General features: G+C 40.2%; 1 protein-coding gene across 3 annotated transcripts in view; it reads right to left on the reverse strand.

The window, feature by feature from the left end:
- Positions 1-24,512, reverse strand: part of RUFY2 (RUN and FYVE domain containing 2) — a 2,497,315-nt gene that overhangs the window by 1,538,381 nt on the left and 934,422 nt on the right. Inside the window, exon 1 of one of the 3 annotated variants that reach the window (XM_044055762.1) lies at positions 1,386-2,507. The exons of the other annotated variants lie outside the window; for them this stretch is intronic. Coding sequence (XP_043911697.1) covers positions 1,386-1,716 — 331 coding nt within the window. The 5' untranslated portion in view covers positions 1,717-2,507. Of the gene's footprint in view, positions 1-1,385; positions 2,508-24,512 lie in introns of those variants that run through there. 3 annotated transcript variants of the gene reach the window in all.

Genomic DNA, 24,512 nt, shown 5'->3' on the forward strand with positions numbered 1-24,512 from the left:
TAAAAGGACTCTATGATAATTCATCATATCTTAATACTCCAAAAATGTTGCTTTTTATAAATATAGTGAGAACAGTAATGGTAATTAAAATCAACTGAATCTGTCCCTTCGCAAAAATTCCCTAAATCTGCAACCCCCTTTTTTCAACAAAAAGGAGTTTTAAGCAGTTGTAGTGAAACTGTGTTTGTTAAATCTCCTTGGGACTATATAAATATACCCAAATGCAAAACACCATTACAGTTCTGAAGTCGCAGAAATCAGAATGAGTTACCTTGTCAAGTATGCTCCGGGATCTCAAACTCAAATTGCCACTGGTTCTGTATGAAGACTGGCAAACTCAGGAAAAAAACTACAATCTCCAAGACAAAAAGAAAAGCAGGCAATATGGTTTGAAATGTGGTGTAGTTGATTCCTTCATTTAAAATTATACTGACTGGAGTACTGCTTGAGGTTCCAATACCGAGTATAAGATACCCACTCTAATGCTGTTTTTAGGATTCCCTCCTCCTATCCCAACCCAACTCACACACACACACACACACACACACACACACTTCAAAATATACAGATTATATAATGTGTTTCAACGGTCACTTTTTATAGCTTTCTTCACTCTGCCTCCTCTATGGGATGAAACTTCAGAGCCTCAGAGTAGATTAAGCTTTCCAATTGTCTGTGGGCATCCTAGTCCTCTTGGCGGCTTTCAAACTACACTAGCTAGCATGTGTATAATTTGATCCAAGCACATGATCTAAACAACGACACTTGTTTTACCACTATGTGTTTGTTTGTTGAAATGATACTAATACAACAATCACAACCGAAATCATGCAAAGGTTTTACTGTGTTCCTTTTAATAGGTAGACGTTAGGATGCGTACTATATGACAGGTTACTAAAGATTTTGGCACCTCTTTTACGAAAGTATGGGGACAATATTTCTACCATAATTTCTGCTGACAATGCAAAGATGAGCTAAAAACCACACTGCACAAACACAATGCTATTTAGCATGTGAATGCAAAAATACAAACGACCACCCACAAAAACAAAACCAGCTCAGCAGACAGTGCAAAGGGAGCGGCAGCAGCCAGTCAGCTCTGCAGCAAAGCAAGTGACAGTAACCTCAGGGCACCCACTCAGCAGTAGCATTACGTCAACCTCTTTCTGGTAAACCACCGGCATTCGGCTGTCAACAGCCTCAGGGTTCAAATCAAGCTTCATTCGGGGAGGAATGATGGTTCTAAACACTAAAACGTAGTAACGGTGATACCAGTAACAGATAACTGTCAAAGCTTTGTATCCCCCAAACGCAGCCGTGCATAAAGCACAGGCTGCGCAATCTGTGCCCCCCAGCGATCCTCTGTCTGGAAAGGGCTGCCTTACCTCTGCTGTCCATGATGACTTCTGAATCTGCCCCCTCCACAATGCTCGTCGGAGTGCTCGCTGCTGCAGTGCTTCCTCTCGGTAACGCCTGAATACTGCCGCTCAGGGTCTCCGATGCCTTCCTAGCGAATGCAAACAGTGGCGCCTGCAGCCCCCACCTGCCGTTAGTGCCCCCAGGTGTCGGGGCCGCTCGCCCCCCTCCGGCCATCGCCTGCAGTTTGTCACTCCCTCTTTCTTCCTGCAGCCGTAGTACCCCAAAGCTCTGCTCCCGCTCTCGAGTGCTGTCCGCCTCCGCCAGCGTGAATTCGTGCTCCTGGGGAGCCGCCGCCATGATGCGATCAGATGATTCCCGTCACTCGTATACCTTATATCCCGACGGGAACAGGGACAGAAGAGAGGGCGGTCCGGCTTTGGTCTGACGGATACACACACAGGGACTCAGGAGAGAAGACGCTCCATCCAGGTACTGGTGGTCCTGTCAGCGGTTAACGAAAGATAATGAACCTGTGTACAAATAGTTTTGGGGTGCAGGAGACAACCCCGTCACAGTTCGAAAGATAACGAACCTGTGTACAAACAGTTTTGGGGTGCAGGAGACAACCCCGTCACAGTTCAAGGAGAAGAGGCCGACAAGAGGGTTCGGAGAGTAAACCGTTAGGAATAAGGCGTCACAGCACCGGGAGACACACATTAGACAACTATTCGACGCGGTTCGGAACACACCCTGTGTAACTCTGGTACATGATACTCCTACCGTGATTTATGTCATTCAGCATTAAGTTATAAAGGATCCGCGGTGTGTTAGTACTGAGGATGCCGGCGAAGGACAGCGATTTGAGGTTGTGTTCTACGCGGCCTCTACGGCTCTTCTTGGTACACACTGATAGGCATAGGTGTACACGAGCAAGGGATACGGGTATGGCAGTATAGCACATTCTGATGATCCCATGTCTAGGTGTGCAGGGGTATGGGAAGTGGTGGTGGGTGGCAGCAACTGGAGCACAACCAGTGACTCTGCGCACGCTGTAGTTGAGAGGAATTGAAAGTAACATCAGGTGGTACTATATTCTTAGTTACTTCAGCCCATGGAAGTGGCTTTTTGCAGGGAAATGCATGCTTTCGATTGCTGGCGAGAACTGCTGAATTTTGATCTTGCAATTTTCTTGTTAAGGCCCAACACAAGTTTAGCTGTTGGCAGGTAGTGCCAGGTGTAGAGCTGGTTACAAAACCAGAGCTGCTGCCTTGTCTTGAATGTATAATTCATGCTTTGTGTTTGTGGTATCTGACTATGTGGAATGTCTCCAGAGAATGTACTAGTGGGCATGGTTAAAGCCAAACGGGCCGTCCCTCTAGGTACTACCTGTTTGGAACTGTCTACCTTATAGTAATAGTATCTGAAACTGGACTGTGTGTCAATTGGATCTACCTGGCTAACAGATGGTTATGCCATGGGATTGGTTTGAGATTGCAGTGTTCTCCAGATGGGCTTGCCTTAACCCCCATGAGACCATTGGATAAAGACACAAGAAGCTTTCTATATTTTTGTAGTGTATGCTCTTGTCTACTGTTTTATGTATTTTGAAAAGTAACTGTTATCTGTGGCGTTTCTACAGTTGCAGTAATAACTGCCAAGCAGCTAAGACATTCACATAAATGTAATCTAAAATCCCAGTATGTGATCAAATTAAACTATAACCATAGGGGATGCAAAGATTAACTGGCAAAACCTTACCTCCAACTCTCCAACCAACAGCATAACTTTACACAACTTTACTCAGCTTATCAATACTCCAACACATGGCCTATCTACAGGATCAGAATCTATCTTAGATTGGATATTAGTTACTCACCCCCACAACTATTCTAACTCTGGAACCCTACCTAATATACTAAGTGACCACCTCCCAGCATACACCCACAGTACCCACCCTCATATAATCAAGACTCACTACTATAAAACATCCAGAAATCTCACTCACTTTGACCAAAATAAATTCTCAAGCATTCCAAAAACCCATAACTGGCTCCAACTAAATATTCTCCCTCTAGGCAAGGCAGTTAATTACTTTAATAAGCTCTTCCTAGAAACACTTAATAGCTTAAGCCCCCATACGTATCAAGTGGACAAAATTAAATCACACCCCATGGCTAACAAAAATGACCAAACAATGCATCCTTCAGAGAGACAAAGCATGGAAAACTTGGCAAAAAGACTGAACACAGCAAAACAAAATTAACTTCAAGCAACTAAGAAATAGAGCCAAGAAGCTAGTAATACAAGATAAAAAAAAATCTATTTCTCCTCTAAGCTTACAACCTTACAAAACAATCCTAGGAAATTCTGGAAATCAGTCTCCACCCTTCTTAATCCTGGCACTATACAAAATCCATCTCCTGCACCCAATAAGACCCCTCAACAAATTTCCCATGACTTTAATACCTACTTCATTACCACCATTCAAAAATGAATCAAAGACTCCCCAACAAGCACAAACCCATACTCCCAGATTACAAATAATGCCAGGCAAACTGACACTGCACCACTCATTCCTGACAAAAATTTCAATCCTTCCGGAAATCACTAATTTTCTGTTCAACCAGTACCCACATCCCTCATATGTAAGCTATTAAAAAAAGCTCAAACCTTGCTCTCTTTCCACAGACAACCTTTCCCTAGAATACTTGCAACTAGCAGCAATTGCATATCCAGTTAATGTATTTTTTTATTTTTATTATTTATTTTACATTTGTTAACTGGATTAGTCCAGCTGAGCGTTTAGCTCGTTTTCAGTGGAAACCCATGGAGAAAAGCTCCGCAGTCTGTATTTGCATTTTACATCCAATTAATAAGACATTTTCATTTGAAACTAGTTAAAGAGATAACATTTACAGTAAATCATACAGTAAAACAGTTGGGTACAATGTCAGAAATTGTACAGTAAAAAAACATTTACAATAAATCATACAGAAAGCAGTCGAGTACAATGACCGAGGTCATACTGTAGAAACTTGGGTACAATGTGATGAAAGTAATACAGTATTCATAATTCCTAAATGGTTATATACAGTATAGTTACAGGAGGAGTAGAAAGGGGATGAAGTGATTAAGCATAGATATGGAGGGGTAGATGATTATTAAGCTAGACAGTAGAGTAGAATGGAGGGAGGAGGAACAGAAGCTACGGTTGGGTAGTTTCAGGGAGGATGACTACAGTGGCAGGACCATTTGTTTGTTAGGTATCTCTGAGTGGCTAGTTTGAAATGCTTGGTTTGGTCAGGTGACCTAATTTCTAGGGATATTTGGTTCCAAGTTGTAACAGGGTTATAGTTCTAGAGTAGACACCCGGTTTTGGGTTTATAGATCTGTAGAAAGTCCTGGTCTGAGATACATAGTGTCCTGGTTGGGGAATATTTAGATGTAATAGATAGGCTAGGGCAGAAAGATGGTAGATGGAGTGGATAATTTGCAGTTGATGTAGTAGCAGCAAATGAGGGAATTCACGCCAGTCTAATTGTTTAAGAGATAAGCAATGGTGTGACTTGTAGGTTTGGTCTAGCAACCTTATTATATGTAGTTTCAAGCTTAGTTATGAGTGTGGTATTAAGATTTGTGAGTAATTGACAGCTATAGAGAAGTGTGGGAAGAAGAAATGCATGGGAAAGAGTTATTCTGGCTGTATTGGTTAGATGTCTTTTGTTACAGTAAAGGAGTCCAAGTTTCTGGTGAGTCTTTTTGATAGAGGCAGTGACTTGGAGATCTAATTTAAGCTGATCGTCTATTATAACTCCTAGCAGTTTAGTGCTAGGTTCAGCAGTAATGATAGTGTTATTGCTTGATAGGATGGAAAATGTAGTTTTGAAATTGATGAGTTTTTTTGGGAGGAAGAATAGAAGCTTAGTTTTCTTGGGGTTGAGAATTAATTTGTTATCACAAAGCCATGTTTCTACAGTGTTGAAAGATGCTTGGGTAGTAGAGTGGAGGTCAGATGGATTGTCAGCAGTGGTAATGACTGTTGAATCATCAATATTCTAATAAATCGCCTCGCAGAAGGCTATGTTCCACATCTGTGGAAAAATCTATTACTCTACCACATAAAGGCGAAAACTCTCATGACCTCTCAAACTATCGCCCCATCTCTACATTTTCTCCATTATCCAAAATTCTTGAGAAGTGCGTACACACACAGTTACTCAAGTGCCTCATTGATAATGCTCTCCTGTCTCCCACTCAACATGGCTTTACAGAGCACAGCACTGTTTCCCTGCTCTCCTTCACCAATCTGTCAACAAAGCCTTAGACACAGGTCACCCTACATCAGTAATCCTATTGGATCTATCTAATGCTTTTGACACGGTTTCACATACTAAACGCCTGATCCAATTAACAAAATTTGGCTGTGCCTCCACATCCCTCAACTGGTTTACATCATACCTAAAAATAGCAATTTCTAAAGTGGCATAACGTCCAATCTGATTATCTGTGAAACAACATAGGAGTCCCACAAGGTTCCATTCTGGGTCCATTACTTTTCAAAATCTTTTAATGACCTCCACAAAGTCTCAACTAGGTAAAATAGTCCAATACACTGACAGTTCGACTATAATCTCTACTTCAAACAATTTCTCTGACCTCCTCACAGTTACTGAAAATGCCTTTACAGAGATTGAATCATGGCTAAAACTCACAACTGCTACTAAACGCCAAAACAAAACCTCTATTCTTCTCTCCAAACCACCAGATATATACTTCAAATTCTACGCTAAAGACAGAACTGAAATAGAAATAGTAAAATCAGTCAAACTACTAGGCATTACAATTGATGACAAACTCACCTTTGAAACACCCATTCTCAATTCAATAAACAAAACACACTTTAAACTTAGCAAACTTTGGATCATCATAAACTTTACATGGACAAAAACACCAAAACAAAACTGGCAAGTACCTTATTCATCCCTGCTTTTCTTTATGGTAGTGCCATCTTTACTAACCTTCACTCTTCCTCAGCAACAAACTTCAGTCCTGTTACTATAAAATAGCTAAATTACCCCTCAAAGCCTAACTGCTCACACCACTGCCAAGCAATCACTGAGCTGAACTGGTTGGATTTCGTAACTATCTTTGCTATACCCAACTAATGCTAGCCTATAAACTAATTTATAGACCAAATAACTGCCCATCACTCTCATCCATACTGCAGACTTAAATTATGAGCAAAATCAGGGAAGGTCTGTGAAATCAGGGACAGTGACAGGTTTGCATTACTCCTTATTGAGGTGAATAAAAGTGACTTACACCTGCTGTTTAACTGCTAAACCGCAGTTACTGATCTGGTGTGCCACTAGCAGTGGTACAAAACTAGTATTGCTACGACTTATACGTGTGTGTGTGTGTGTGTGTGTGTGTGCGTAAAAAGTATTAGTGATTTTTATCTGTGTCCACACACCCAATAATGCCAGGACATGTACATTATTCTTTTGGGTATCAGTAAAAAATGTAGCTAACCAGTAATTATATTTCAAAAGTGAGGCATAAAATATGTCCTAGAACATTTAGACACTTAGATCTTCTAAGAATCTGGGGGTCCCCACTCCCCAGATTATATAAATGGATACAGGGGACTCACTTAATCATCCTTGACTTTGTAGGGGCCCCACAAAAGCTGTTGCTGGTTGGGGAAAAATGAGGAGAAAAAAATGCAGTAATTTTCTGATTACGCTTTTTAACCTGAGCAGGCTAGATATGGCCAACAGTCCTGCTTGGATATGTGTGTACAGAAAGCTGCTGTAGGTTGTGTGAATGTGTGTGTGTTGGGGGGGGGGGAGTTGTGTGGTTATTACTACTTTAATTTTCATCACAGTCAAACTTAGAGGTGTGTCCATGAGGTCATTATAGCTTGTGTTTGGGCTCAGGACAGTGTGGTCATTATTTTCTTTTACTTTTCTCACAGACCTCAGAGGTGTACAAAGAAGGTTACTGTGGCTTGTGTAGGGGCAGGGTACTGTCTAGGAACAACACAGTAGAATACATTACTGAAGTCATTGTTTCACTTTCCTCACAGTCACACTTCAGGAATGCATACAGGTAACTAGTTGCCTTTGACAGTTTGGGTTGAGAAGTGAGGAGGCGTGGCATGTATATGTATGTCTGCAGTCACTTGAAATACATGACTGTGGCAGTTTGAACCTCTGCTTTCACCCCAGCCTAACACCAGAGCGATACTTAGGCAGTCTTTTTTTTTTGGGGGGGGGGATTAGGTAGGCAGACAATTCCCAGACAGGCCTTGTGTATCCAGTTAACAACTAGCTTGTTAGTTTACTGTTGCTACAATTTTATCCTCTTTCAATATTAGGACTTGGGTGCAACTTATGTTTTTCCTGAAGAGAAAAAAAAGAAGACCGAAATTATTTTCTTACTCATGTTATTTTTTTTTATTATTTAGGTCATCACTGGATTAAAAGGCTGGGAAAATGCTCTAAAATACAACCCAGAACATCTATAACCCCATGGCTTCTTGGGCCCTGGCTTATTTGACTTATTTCCTAAATGGTTACTACTGTGCTGTCTTGGTTAGGAAAGATGTGTTGAAAGGATTCATAGGTTCATATGTGTGTACTAGGCTAATGGCCCTGGAGCCTTTACAAGCCTAGCCCATAGGATTACTCTGGCATCATGCCACCCGGATGCAAGGAAAACTAAAGCTGTACAGCAACACAATTTCCTTCCTCAATCATAATTTTTGTTTAAGTCATCATTGGTTGAAAAGATTGTGTAAAAAGAAAACAAATCTTTAAAACACACTTCAGAGCATATAGGTAGTTATGGCTTTTTAAAAAAGCTGAAGAATAAGGCAAAATTAGAGAAAAGGAAGAAAAAAGTAGTGTGCATAGTATGGGGAGCCCAAAATGGAGGAAAAACTGGAAGACTGGAGGGTGTGTGTGTGTGGGGTGGGTGCTGAAACAGTAGGTCTAGGATGCCATTTCATCTAAGTACAGACCTGTACATAAAGTTGCTGCAATGTGTCATTTTTGCAACTATATGCCAGTAACCGTAAATATCCTGTTGTGAGATGGTCCAACATAGTGTGGTACACAGGCCTGTTGTAATGTAAGAGTACTGTAGCTACAGGTCAGTCTGTGTGCACTACTAAAACTTTGCAGTATGAACTAAAATGTTGCTTAGGAAGGGTGGCAGTGACAAGGTGATATATAGACTTGAAATACTCAGGGGGCCCCAACTTGACATCTGCTGGGGGCCCCCAAAATGGTAACACCGGCCCTGGAGATAAGCAATGGTGTGACTTGTAGGTTTGGTCTAGCAACCTTATTATATGTAGTTTCAAGCTTAGTTATGAGTGTGGTATTAAGATTTGTGAGTAATTGACAGCTATAGAGAAGTGTGGGAAGAAGAAATGCATGGGAAAGAGTTATTCTGGCTGTATTGGTTAGATGTCTTTTGTTACAGTAAAGGAGTCCAAGTTTCTGGTGAGTCTTTTTGATAGAGGCAGTGACTTGGAGATCTAATTTAAGCTGATCGTCTATTATAACTCCTAGCAGTTTAGTGCTAGGTTCAGCAGTAATGATAGTGTTATTGCTTGATAGGATGGAAAATGTAGTTTTGAAATTGATGAGTTTTTTTGGGAGGAAGAATAGAAGCTTAGTTTTCTTGGGGTTGAGAATTAATTTGTTATCACAAAGCCATGTTTCTACAGTGTTGAAAGATGCTTGGGTAGTAGAGTGGAGGTCAGATGGATTGTCAGCAGTGGTAATGACTGTTGAATCATCAATATTCTAATAAATCGCTCTCTCGCAGAAGGCTATGTTCCACATCTGTGGAAAAATCTATTACTCTACCACATAAAGGCGAAAACTCTCATGACCTCTCAAACTATCGCCCCATCTCTACATTTTCTCCATTATCCAAAATTCTTGAGAAGTGCGTACACACACAGTTACTCAAGTGCCTCATTGATAATGCTCTCCTGTCTCCCACTCAACATGGCTTTCGCCCAGAGCACAGCACTGTTTCGGCCCTGCTCTCCTTCACCAATCTGTCAACAAAGCCTTAGACACAGGTCACCCTACATCAGTAATCCTATTGGATCTATCTAATGCTTTTGACACGGTTTCACATACTAAACGTCTGATCCAATTAACAAAATTTGGCTGTGCCTCCACATCCCTCAACTGGTTTACATCATACCTAAAAAATAGCAATTTCTAAAGTGGCATAACGTCCAATCTGATTATCTGTGAAACAACATAGGAGTCCCACAAGGTTCCATTCTGGGTCCATTACTTTTCAAAATCTTTTAATGACCTCCACAAAGTCTCGCAACTAGGTAAAATAGTCCAATACACTGACAGTTCGACTATAATCTCTACTTCAAACAATTTCTCTGACCTCCTCACAGTTACTGAAAATGCCTTTACAGAGATTGAATCATGGCTAAAAAACTCACAACTGCTACTAAACGCCAAAAACAAAACTTCTATTATTCTCTCCAAACCACCAGATATATACTTCAAATTCTACGCTAAAGACAGAACTGAAATAGAAATAGTAAAATCAGTCAAACTACTAGGCATTACAATTGATGACAAACTCACCTTTGAAACACCCATTCTCAACGCAATAAACAAAACACACTTTAAACTTAGCAAACTTTATCATCATAAACTTTACATGGACAAAAACACCAAAACAAAACTGGCAAGTACCTTATTCATCCCTGCTTTTCTTTATGGTAGTGCCATCTTTACTAACCTTCACTCTTCCCTCAGCAACAAACTTCAGTCCTGTTACTATAAAATAGCTAAATTCGCCTCAAAAGCCTAACTGCTCACACCACTGCCAAGCAATCACTGAGCTGAACTGGTTGGATTTCCGTAACTATCTTTGCTATACCCAACTAATGCTAGCCTATAAACTAATTTATAGACCAAATAACTGCCCATCACTCTCATCCATACTGCAGACTTAAATTCCTTCACACACCCTTAAATCCGCCAATAAATTACTACTAAGTGTAACCAAGCCCAATAAAAGAGCTGGGCAATGCTTGTTCTCACATAGCATTGCTAAAAATGGACCTCCTTACCTTCCATAGTGCCTTTTTTAGGCAAGGCTCAAAAGACAAACCCACCTCCATAGGTATCACAAGGGATAAGAAACTAAGAGTAATGCTACTCAACGCCAGAAATCTAAACCTTATCACAAGGGATAAGAAACTAAGAGTAATGCTACTCAACGCCAGAAGTCTAAACCTCAAGATGCACGCACTCGAAATTCTCCTTAGCATGGAGAACATCGATATCTGTGCAGTAACAGAAACCTGGTTTAGGGCTCCCGAGAGCACCCCAGCACTACCAGGTTATCCCTCATACCATGCTTTTCGGTCCCAAAACTTGGACCGAACCACAAAAGGAGGGGGAGTATTGATATTCATCAAAGATACCCACACCTCCAGGTTGGTGGCAAAGCACGAAGCATCAGAGACTATCCATGTGCCACTAACAGTGGGTAAAACTGCCTTCCAGTTTATAGCCTGCTACAGACCACCCTCCCAAACCCAGGAACCCCACTCGGCCTTCCTGAGAACACTGGAAAATATGAAGGTCTCTCCAAACACAATTATATTGGGCGACTTCAACTACCCAAACATAGACTGGGAGCATTACTCTAGCTCCAACACCCTAGCCCAAAGGTTCCTAGAATTTATAAACTCAAATGCTATGGAACAACTTGTTACCACTCCCACAAGAGGGAATAACATACTGGACCTGATCATCACCAACATGGGGACTCTATGCTCCAGACCAGAAGTGTATCCCTCACTGGTAAGATCAGACCATAAACTAATCTCACTGGATATTCACATCCCGACCCCACCCCCTGCCCAGAAAACCACAGTGAAAAACTTCTCTAAAGCAAATTTCACACTCCTCAAAACCGAGGTGGAATCCTTCAAAGCCCCGGGCCTGTGGAAAATACAGCCCAGACCGCAGAATCCTTTATAAACGCATTCTATGAACACCTTCAGGAATTCATGGATCATGCGATCCCAAATAAAACCAAGACCCAATCCTCCAAAGGCAGACGTTCTGTCTGGTGGACCCCAGCCATAAACAAACTATACAATAGAAGGAGGAAGCTACTAAATGATAGAGCAAAATCCCAAAAAGGGAAGGCATCACTGATCAGTATTAGCAAAAAACTACGGGCACTCATAAAATTGTCTAAGGCCAGCTTCGAGAGAAAAAATGCACAGGGCACTAAGGATAATCACAAGGCTTTCTTTAGTTATGTTAGGAACCTGGGTGGTAATTCCCAGATATGCTCAGAATTAGTCCAAAATGACAAAAAATACATTGAACCCACAGATATTGCCAACATCCTAGCTGACAGGTTCAGCGCAACCCCCCCCCACCAAAAAGGCAAATATCTATCCCAGCAGAGTGCTGCCCCCCTGACATCTCAGATGCTCAGATAAGAGCCGCCCTCTCCAAAGCAAAAAACACAGCATCAATGGGACCAGATGGTGTCCCGGGCTGCGTCCTACATGAACTCCAAGAAGAGCTAAACCCAAACATAAAACTACTGTTCAATCTCAGCCTTACTACAGGATATGTGCCCAAGAGTGGCGTACAGCAACAGTGGTCCCTCTCCATAAAGTTGGTGCCTCAACGGATCCTGGAAACTATCGCCCCATAAGCCTGACTAGCTTGGTCTGCAAAGCTATGGAAAGGATCATCATGGACCTCAGAAATAAAGATATTGGGGACCTACAGACACTGGATCCTACCCAGTTCGTCTTTGTTAAGGGCAGATCCTGCCTCTTAAACCTGGTTGATTTCTTTGAAACAGTCATCAAGGCCATTGACGAGGGGAAGGTGGTCCACACAGCCTACCTGGACCTCGCAAAAGCCTTCGATACAATACCCCACTCGGGCATTATAGATAAGCTCACCAGCTTAAATATAAACCCCTATGTCACTAGATAGATTGCAAACTGGCTCAAGGACAGAACCCACATGGTTAGAATTGCTGGAGCCATGTCAGACTCCAAACCAGTTACAAGTGGTGTCCCACAAGACTCAGTCCTGGGACCTCTCTTGTTCGGTATATATTTCTCGGAGGTACAGGCCAACACGGAAGGACTATGGCTGACCAAGTTCACAGATGACTGCAAACTGGGCGCCATAATCGACTCTCCAGCTGACGCAAGCATCCTCCAAAAGGGCCTCATAGAAACAGACAACTGGTGCCAGAGCCATGGCCTCAAGCTAAATGCCAAAAAGTGTATAGTCATCCCTTTTGGCAAAAACAAAGTGCCCACAAATTACCACATAGGTGGTAATCCATTAAGTACAGAAGAAGTAATTAGGGACCTGGGGACCCAAGTTGATAGCAATCTCTCATTTGACAACCACGTGGCCAAAGTGGTTAGAAAAACATTTTATATAGCCCACCTAATCATGAAGGGATTCACATCTAGATCAGGGGAGGTCATCGTGCCTCTTTACTCATCCCTCATCAGGCCCATAATTGAGTACAATGCCCCTTTTGGGATGTACCTTACCAGACACCTGCGGCAACTGGAAAGACCCCAAAAGTACCTCACCAAGAGGATCAAAGGGCTCAAACAGATGCCATATGCTGCCCGGTTAAAGAAACTCCAGCTCTACTCAGTGGCATACCGCCTATTCAGAGGCGATCTGTGCCTGACGTATAAAGCCATGTCCAACCCGGAATTAATGGACATGCTGCATCTCAGAAAATCCAAATCCCATCGAGCTACACACTCGATAGACTTGAACCTCAGCACTGAAATAAATAGAACATGCTGGAGGGACAGATTCATAACCCAGAGGCTCCCTTCACTCTGGAATAAAATCCCAGTCCAGGTTAGGCAGAGTCCCTCATTGACTCTCTTCAAGAGGAATCTTGATGAGTGGATGGGAGATCGTAGGTTTACCCCGGGTATCACTTCTGTGTCACTGTTAGACAGAGGCACAGTATACTAACCTCGAAAAAGGGCATAGCAAAATAAATTTAAAATGGGTGGCGAAAGCCAAACACATTCTGGCTAGGCTTATAAATGCCCTAGGGCAGATAGTCTAGTGTGAACTTATGAACCCATATTACCCAAATAGACTGTATAAAGACATACAAAGTAGCATTAAAACCTACTTCCTTGACAATCTCAAATGCCAGTGTCAATCAAACAAATCACCATAAAACCAGCACTACTTAATTCTAACACAGTTCCATAGTCTCAAAATAATTTTCTACCCAGACAGCATCAGTGCTATAACTGCTGTTACTGCTATAACTGATTTCAGCAAGCACTACCATGTTTTTTCCTACAATGCCAAAAGAACCAGCTGTTATCTGAGTTTATATAAGTTCTGATTCATAAGTTTTATATTGCCTATATATGTTTTACTTTCATAATCTTCTAACTGTGATTACTTTTGCTATTTAAAGATTGTTTGTCATCTGTTTATATTTTTACTATTAATTGTGGAGTTTTTCTCCCCGGGCCTCCACTGAAAATGGGTTCCTGACCCAGTGGACTTTCCCGCTTAACAAATGTCAATAAATAAATAAATAAATAAAACAAACAGTAAAGCTGTGTTCTTATTTGGGCAAAGATGTTCCATAGGAGATGCAAGAAAGGTACCATATTGATACAGAACTGGCACCAAAGCATTTTAAATTACTCAACACAGAACTTCTGCTTTAATGTGTTTTCCCCTTCTTGTTCTAGCTCAGTAATGCTATCTCCTTGGGGGGCAACTACCCACCAGCACTTTGGCTAATAAAGTAATTGTGCAAAACATCATCCTCCCTTTGGGCATACCACCATGGCACTGGGACCTGTTGCCATCCCCTAGTTATGCTTAAAGCCTGTAGTAATGCTATAGTCTTGGTTATTCCAAAAACCTCAACCAGAGAGGACAACAGATGATTTCCTGTCTCAGTTTCAGGCAGTGCAACTTGTTATTCTTGGTTTTCAGAGAGGAAAATAGCTCAAAGGGCCCGATTCCAAAAGACTTGTTGACAGTGTGAATTGTATTTATTTATTTACCAGGAAAGTCCGACTGGGTATAAGAAGGTAACCTCTGTTCAGCAGAGCCCAGGGAGAAAAGCTGCAAAATAATGGCTGGTTACATAACATAAGCAATTATTTGTTAATTACAAAAGTAATATAAGTAATGAAGTAACGATTAAATACAAAAGAAATATAAGTAATGAACTAATGATTGAATACACATAAAGTGGCACATATGGTAAAATGATATATATACAGTTACCCATTACTTAACAGAAATATAAAAAGAGAAACAAAGTAATGGCTTTTAGCAAACTATAGGAATATGATATATGAAGTCGATATCATATGTAGTTTTACACCAGAGTAAGTCAGTTACACTGATAGTTTTTTTTGAGTCTGGCCTCAGTGTAATCCTGTTTATACGTAAGCCTTACACCGAGGCCATGTCTGTCAGAACTGAGGCAGGCTTACACCAGAGTAAGTCACTTACACTGAGAGCAGTTCTTTTGGAATTTGACCTGTAGTTTTCAGAATTGTAGCAATGAACTAATTTTAGCAGACATTCTCCTGGAGTAGCTTGTTTAACATTGAATATAAGGTAGCATTGCAGAATCCCAGGATATGCTGTTAGTGCTAAAGATAGTATAATTTTTTTAACATATACAGACAATTGCTTTAAAAATAGTTTAAACTAATCCCAATATCTATCAACAGTATAATCAAATCTTAACTTTAACTGCCAAATACTGTGAAGGAAGCATAAACCTTAAACCAACATTCCTCAACAACTCCATTGAAGGCAGCATAACCTGATACTGTATTGTTGTTTTTCCTAATGCCAGTATCAACACTCACTTTTTAAATCAGTGTAACCTCATCTCGATATGTACCAGCAACCGTTGTTAAAGGCTGTATAACCAAATCCCATTGTCAACCGACAGTCATTGCTAAAAGCGATAGCAGTATGATCTAATCCTAGCACTCACCATCAGTTGCTGCTACAGCCATTATAACCTAATGCTCACATCTAATGGCAAGTGCTACTAATGGCAATATAATCAATACCCATCAACTGAGAAGCACTGCTAAAGGTATTATAGCTTAAGTCCACTATCCATGACAGGTGCTGCTAAAGGCTATATAGACTAAAGCCAGCATTACTAACAGCAGCATAAACTATTTCCAATATTCAAAGACAACTGCTGCTAAAAGCAGTGTAATTGCCTCACAGCCATTGCTAATCACAGTATAAACTAATCCCACAGTTCGTAGATAGTGTGCTAAAGGAAGCATAATCTGTTCCCAACATCCACTGACACTCACTCACTTACTTAAAAGCCAAGTGACTGGATAGTTAACTGGCTCACAGACAGAACCCATGAAGTTAGAATTGGGGACTCCACCCCTACAAAGAGGCCAGTCACAAGTGGAGTCCCTCAGAGATCAGTCCTTGGACCTTTCCTTTTTGGCATTTACTTTTCAGACGTCAAGGCCAATGTCAGTGGTCTCTAACTGACTAAATTTGCAGATGATTGCAAATTAGGAGCTGTCATTGAATCTCACACTGACACAAATGTTCTCCAGGAGGAGCTGACAGACAAACAACTGGTGTCAGTGTCATGGACTAAAACTAAATGCCAAGAAATGCATAATAGTATCCTTTAGGAAGTCATCCATCCCTGGTAACTGTCATATTGACGACACACTCTTTAGAGCTGACCCAGTAGTCAGGGACTTAGGGACCCACATAGATAGTAATCGAGCCTTTGATCATCACGTGTCTACAGTGGTGAGGAAATCATTCTATGTTGCCCAACTTTTAAACAAAGATATGGCATCTAAGTCCAAGGAAGGCATTGTTCTACTGTATTCGGCATTGATCAGACCTATCATTGAGCTCCATGCCCCCTTTGGTATGTACCTAACCAGGCATATCCAACAACTGGAACATCCACAGAGGTTCCTCGTTAAAAGAATACAGGGTGTAAGTAATATGAATATGTCCTATGCAGACCACCTCAAGGCCCTATCCCTGTATTCTGTCTCCTACAGGCTTTTGTGGGGAGATCTATGCTTGGCATAAAGGGCATTGTCAGACCCCACTCTGATGGACCTCCTGCATATCCACAAAACAAACAGTACCAGAACTACCCATTCTAAAGACTTAAACCTTGCCTGTGATATAAATAGAACCTGCTGAAGAGACGGCTATGTATCCCAGAGACTACCCCATCTATGGAGCAGGCCCCTCATCCATGTGAAGCAAAGTTCCTCCCTAATCCAATTCAAATGCAACCTGGACAATTGGATGGGAAACTGGAAATTCATCCCTGGTTTGGCACCTATGTCTCTGATCCAAAGAGGTAACCTGTAAATGGTTCATCTCCCAGGCCCATGCTTACACTTATCAAGGGTATCAGAATTTGTCAGAGATTTGGGATGCATGGCTAGGATTAAAAATACCCTTGTGGTCGTAGCCTAGTAAACACCTATAAAATTTATGACTGGAAAGTCCTCTAACAACTGTTGCTAAAGGTAATGTAACCTAATTCCAGTATCCAGCTATGGTTACTGCTAAAGGTGGTGTAACCAAACTCCAACATCCAGCTAAATGCATAAGACATTATAACAACCTACTCCCAATGTGCTCTGATGAGTTCTGCTAAAGCCAGTAGTGTAATCTTAAAGATCACAACTACTGCTAAAGACACTATAATTTAATTCCAACCTCCATCTATAGCTACTGCTAAAGACAATATAATCTACTCCCAAACTCTATTGACTACTGCTAATAAAGGCAGTGCAATCAAATCCCAACATCCAGTGATAGAGCAGTTGAGTCTTATCCCAAAGTTCTTGGACAGTCTCTGCTAAAGATAGCATAACCTAATGTTAGCAAGCACTGACACCTCACGTTAAAGGCATTATAACCTAATCCTAGGGTCCACCAGCATTCATTGCTAAAGGAAGAATATCTTAATGTTAGCATCTGTTTATAGTCAATGCTAAAGCCAAGATAACCTATCCCCATACTCCACTGACTACCATTACTATAGGCAACTGTTGAGAAAGGCAATGTAACCTTATCCAAATATCCTGATAACCATGTTACAGACACTATAACCTAATCCAACAGCTACCAAAAGCAGCTGGTAATTACAGTAATCTAATTCCAACACACAATGACAACTGCTATTAAAGACAGTATAGCCCAATCCCAGCATTCAGTAACATTGGCTGCTAAAGGCAGTATAACCAAATCCAACATCTACTGACATTCACTGCTATGCACTTTAGTCTAATCCCACAATTCAGTGACAGCCACTATTAAAGTTAGTAAAATCTAATTCCAAGATCCACTTAAAACTGCTGCTAAACACAATATAAAATAATCATAATTTCTACTGGTACCACTGTTAAAACACAGTATAATCTAATCCCAGTATCTGCCAACAATAGCTACTAAAAGCAGCAGCCTTATTTTAATATCTACTTAGAGTAGTTGCTAATGCCAGCAAAACCTAATCACAGTGTCCACCAACTATTTCTGAAGACAGTATAATCTAATCCCAGTGTCTTCTGATAACTGCTGTTTAAGGCATCATAATTCAATTTGTAATTGTGGAGCTTTTCTCCCCGGGCCTCCACTGAAAATGGGACTTTTTGGCCCAGTGGACTTTCCTGGTCAACAAATAAATAAATAATAAACATCTAACTTTTGTAAAAGTCAGTACACTGATTTCCATTCATTTACTTGGTATGCTCATTTAACTGTCTAGTTCTATGCATTTATTTTCCTTCCACTCCACTCTATTATATATGCACTATTTAATTTATTTCACAGTAATAATAACACTTCTCATAATACAGAATATTTCAGCTTAGTACCATGTTATTTGTGTCCTATCATAGTTTACAAGTTTAACTAAAGTGGTACAAAGATGCCCTAAAAGAATGTCTAAAAGCAGAACACAAATGCAGTTGCTTCTGTGACAATGTGCTTAAATTAATATGACTTGACAAGCTACATCTTAATCTGTATAAAGAAACTATGACACTAATATACTGTAACAAAGAAACTGCCAATTTCCTAAACTTTATTGCCATAACTACAGTATTTGCCTTAGAGTTGGTACTATACTGACAGGGGCTGTGTTAAATTGTATTGTGAAAAATGTTTAACACCTTTATTGAATTGTCACTTAAACATAGGGAACACACATTTATTTAAAAGAAAACAAACCATATTAACATGTTCCTAGTTACAAACATTATATATCTTACATGTTTTTGTATAAGTATTATCAAGCCAACATTACATAAATTACTCTATTCCTGCCTTTCCTTAAATCTCACTTCTCCAAAACATTATTTTACATGTATTGTTCCCACAATTTCCATTTTGTCTATGTAATTTGTTCCTACCCTTTTCTAAAAGATTCCACTTCCAGTTCTTTCATCTCTATTGCAATATTCAGTGCTTGTATATTTGGTTTAGACTTTGATTTCCATTTTCTAGTCATTGCTTTTTTGGCAGCCACCACAATTAAATTGAACAAGGCCTTACTAGATCTAGGCAATTTAGATCCTGTATCCCAGCTCAGAAAAAATAATTTCCTTAGTTACAAACATTTGCTCACTCGATATTTCAATTTCCTCAGTTGCAAACATTTGCTCACTCTATATTTCTGACAGTGTACTCCATAGGGGATTTTTGAAATTTGCCATCTTATTATATCCCAAAACGTATGTTCCCAGTTACCTCTTTCTTCCCCACCACACCTCCAACATTTGCCATCTCCTTAGGAAAAATGATCTAGAGTCTGCTTGGAGTATAAAAATATCTATGCAAACACTTCCAAGCAAAAATCCTAAATCTAGACTCTGTTGCATATTTGGAAGGCATACATATACCCTCCCATTGTTTCCTTGTGAATTGTTTATTTAGTCTCTCTTCAAAGTCTTTTCTTACTTTCTCTAATTGATTCCTATAGTGCAATGTTTTATATGCCATTCTAATTATCCCTTTTTAACATCAGCTTCTGCTGTAGATTCAACTGAAAACTCTACCAGAGCAGATTTTTCAGTTAGGATTCCCCTATCCCTTTCACGTTGCCTATACTCTGATATCAGTCTCTGATAGGGAAGACAGTTTCTAGCCTGCAGTCCAAATGTCTTATTGGCCTCTTCCCATTTTATTACTTTTCCTTTTTATTTATGTGTTCCTAATATCTTGGTTCCCTTGAAAGTGTACTCTGAAATGTTGACTGTTATAATGCATTCAGGTGGCAGTTGCAGGACCTGCTAGCTAAAGCAGGACAGCATAAGTTGATGTTGATAGTGGGGGACCTGAAAGTGCACATCAGGACAGACAGAACAGGATATGAGGACTGCATGGGTCTACATGGGTGGGGCAACAGAAAAAAAGGAGAGGCAATTCTAGGCTGCTGTTTGGCATTGATGTTTGTCAGCACGTGATTCAGCAAGAAGTCACATGAATACATGCAAGAGTAGCCAACATGCAACTCAGACCTCCTCCTGGTAACAGATAGGCACTGGGGTAGAATTAATGATTGCAAAGTCATCCCCAGTGAAATAGTTAGCCCACAGCAAAAAAACACTGGTTGCCAGCATGAGATACAAGCAGTGATCAGAAAATATCAACATAAAATAAAAAATATAAAATGTTATTAAAAAAAAATATACAACAAAAAACATTTTCATCTGATACTTTCCTATTACTCTTCAACACTGACTGTTCCCCCATAAAGTCTCCAACTAGATTCTACCATTCAATACTTTAATAACAATTTCCTAAACATACTAAACAATCTAACACCCTGCAGGAATGTCCGTGTAAAATCATCCTATGCACCATGGTTAACTAAAGGTACCAAAATGTTTATAAAGCTTGGAGACAAAGCCTGGATACAATATCGGGTCAACAAAAGTCATACCACCCTTGAATACTACCATCAACTAAGAAACAACTCTAAAAAACAAATCAAGAATGATAAAAAAATACTATGTTAAGATCCCACAAAAACAATCCACAAAGCTTTTGGGGCACTCTTAAAAACAACTTCTACCTGGCCAATCGTCAACTCCATCCCCCACCACCACTAATACTAGTGACAGCATAGCAAACCAGTTTAATACATATTTTACAAACACTATACTAACTCTAATCAAAAGCAACAATAATACTTTCAAGTCTTTTTCTACAAAAGCCAAAACAACTACCAAACTGTTCTTCCTAAAACCGGTCCAAACCAGCACCATAGATAAATTACTCAGTAAACTTAAACCCACATCTCTTGCAGCTGATCAACTTCCATCTGAATATCTAAAACTAACAGCAAGTTCTATTTCTTACATCATCTCTCTTCTGATCAACCAATCTATCTCAGAATAATATATTCCCAAGCTCTAGAAATTATCTTATATTACTCCAATACATAAAGGTGGCACCTCAACTGAGCTCTCTAACTACAGACCAATTGCCATATTATCCCCACTATCAACAATTCTAGAAAAATGCATACATGCTCAACTCATGAGCTATCTGCTGAGCAATAGCCTACTTTCCAACACCCAACATGGCTTCAAACCCAGTCACAGTACTATAACTGCCTTTATAAGCTTTACCAGTACAATCAATCAAAGCAAAAATACTTGACAACTAGTTTCATCCACCTTCCCAGACATGTCTAAGGCATTCAATACAGTTTCCCACCACAGACTCCTTGATGAACTCGCTTTCATAAACCTAAGCCAAACAGCCCTCTCCTGGTTTTGCAACTACCTGATCGACAACAAGCTGTCGGATGGCAGGGAGGTACATCCTCCTTTTTACCTGTCACAGTAGGTGTCCCACAAGGTTCAATACTAGAGCCACTCCTGTTTACTATCTTCGCTAACAAAATCTACACCACTACCAACCAAGGCAATATTATTCAGTATGCAGCTGATACTATGCTTATCTGTGGTGTTCCCTCCCTTCCACAGCTCCAAAAAATAACCCAACAATCCTCAGCTATTGAATCCTATCTTTACAACTACCAACTTATTCTCAATCCAAATAAAATTAAACTAATGCTCTTTACCAACAACATGTCACCTGGTCTTGTATCCTCCTTTCTCATCCTTTTGCCAAACAATACCAAATTTGAACCTGAACTGCTTGGTGTCACCATAGACAACAGCTTGAGATTTGATAAACACTTAGCACTAGTCATCAAAAAGACCCATATAAAGCTTGTCTCCCTCTATAGAGTCAAAAGTTATCTCACTATCTCCACTAGATAAACTATTGCCAGGATCCACCTACTATCTACCCTACTGTATGCTTCACTAATTTTCACTAACCTTAAGAAATCAGATCAAGCTAAACTTGAAGCCTGCTATAACAAAAATGACAGATTTGCCACTAATTCATCATATAGATACCATCACTAAACTGTCTAGAACTACCCAATCTCCTATCTTCAATCAATTCATTACTGCCCATACCATAATATACCAATGGGACAAGTGCCCTGCTCTTCATAATATCCTAGAACCCTACTCCAATAGTATGATCTTAAGATCTTCTGATAGGTTTCTATTAAAAGTCACAAAATCTAACAACACTTTTGGAAATTCTCTTTACTTTAATCATACATTCAGGAATTGGAATGCCATCCCCCTACATATCTATAATATTACCGACCCATCCAAGTTTAAACAACTTCTCAAGCCACATTTTAATAAAAACTGGTTGTGCTCATGTACAGCTCCAGGCTGATAAGCTTTAATTCTATTAGCTCTTTTTGCTATTTTAATTATTCTCTAATTCTCATACTTGCTGTAAATTAAATTTTATCAGATCTTTCTCAATTCCATATCATCTCTTTAAGACCTTCTATTCTCCCTTTGGTCCTTTATAGCACCTATATTCTAACTCACTGTCTAGTGAAGAAATGCCTCTATATCTATACCTTGAGGATGAAACTTCATGTATATAGTTCTGTATATAGTTTTGTTTTCTATACGTATAAGGTTATTATTGTTTACTTTGTATTTAACCCATAATTGCACTGTATCTTATTTGTGATTGTTAAATTGTTTTCCTTAACCTTGTTAAATTGTATTTTGGAGAGTTTCTCCCCAGGCCTCTGCTGAAAATGGACTGCTTAGCCCAGTTGGACCTCCCCGGTAAACAAATCTGCAATAAATAAATAACTAGACTGAAGACCTGGAAGTTGACTGGAGAGAAAGCACAATTGCATGTCTCTAACACCTCAGAAGAAAGAGAAAATAGGTGGAGTTGAAGAAGAATGGCAGAGCAGATATGTGCCCGGGCCAGGTATGGAAATAAGGTACAAAAGGAAAGCTCTTGGTGGAATGCAGAAGTCCAGGAAGTTATCAAAAGAAAGAAAAAAATGAAGGAAAACTGGAAGATAATAAAGACAGACTAGGTTAAGAAGAAATACTAGTTTGCTAACAAAGAAGCTATGAGAATAGTTTGTGAGAGAGAAGAACAGGGCACCAGAGGCACTCTTCCAGCTTCTGGAAAATGACTTACTAGATAGCACAAAAAAACTCTGTCAGCTTACAAGGCAAAGACAAAAAGATAAAGAAGATAGTCATCAGATACTCTTCATAAGGGATGACAACAACAACAACCTGCTCACCAGTCTACAGGATATCAAAGGCAGATGGAAGTAATACTTCCAGCAGCTTCTGAATGAAGAAAACCCCACAAACAGCCAACAATGAAAGAAGAAGAGAAGGCCACCATAGAAGAAACAAAAACACTAAGGAAAATTAAGTCAGGAAAAGCAGTAGGCTCAGATGAGACCACAGCAGATATGATCAAAGTGTTGGCAGAGTTAGGTGAGACATGGGTCTAGAGGGTACTCATAGCTGTATTGAGAGTAAACAATATCCTGGATGACTGGAGAACAAACATACTAGTACCAGTGTACAAGAACAGAAGAGACATTCAAAACAGTGGGCAATATAGAGGCATCAATCTCCTGTCACACTGCATGAAAATTCTGGAGAAGGTGGTTGATAAATAAATATGCATAGTAGTAGAAAGTAATATGGGAGATGAGTGGTTCGGATGCAGATCATGATGTAGCATAACTGACCTGATGCAGTGAAACAGATAGTTGAGAAGAAGCTAAAGATGAGGAAAGACTCCAAATGGGCATTCCCAGACTTGAAGAAAGCATATGACGAGGTCCCAAGAAAGCTGATTTGGGCAGTCCTGTGATGGTTGATAATTAGTGCAAACTACGTACATGGACACAATGACACAAGTGGGAGTGGGTGTGCATCAGGGTTTAGCTCTGAGCCCACTGCTGTTCATACTGGTGATGGACTACATTAGCAAACAGATCAGAGGGGACAGGTCAACAAAGTTGCTGTATACAGATGATGTGGCATTGCAGACAGACTCTGAGCAAGAATTTCAGCAAAGTATAGGGGAATGGAATGCAAAACCAAAGGCACATGGCATGAAAATGAGTACAGATAAGACCATTGTAATGCCAGCAAATGAGGGAAATCAGAAGAAGCTGAAAACTGACATAGAGAGGAAAACCCTGGAACAGGTTAATAGCTTCAAGTATCTGGGAGGGGTGGTTGAGGAGAAGGGAAGTCTGAATGAGAAGGTCAAAGCTAGAATCAGTGGAGCTACAGCCAACTGATGCAGAGTGCCAGGGGTAGTGTAAAGGTACAGTAATTGAGAAAACTAGAGGTGATGGAGAAGAAGTGCATAAGACAGGTGGTAGAATACACAGTGGGACAGATAAAAAGAAATAACATAAGAGCAGAAGCCATAGTAGCTCCAATTACAGAAAAGGTCAAAGACAACAGATTACAGTGGTTCAAGCACATATGCAAGAAAGCTGAAGACAGTCTGGTGAAGATTTGGAACAGACAGGAGGAAGGCAAGAGGAAATGAGGGTGTCCAGCAAAGAGCTGGATGGATTGTTTGAGAGAAGACCTGCAACAGTTAGGTATGAGTGTTGAAGAAGGTAAGACAGTGGCATTGAATTGAGAGAGATGATAAGTG

Source organism: Protopterus annectens, chromosome 14.part0, assembly GCF_019279795.1.
Source record: "Protopterus annectens isolate FY-2018-M chromosome 14.part0, PAN1.0, whole genome shotgun sequence".
Lineage (NCBI taxonomy): Eukaryota > Metazoa > Chordata > Ceratodontiformes > Protopteridae > Protopterus > Protopterus annectens.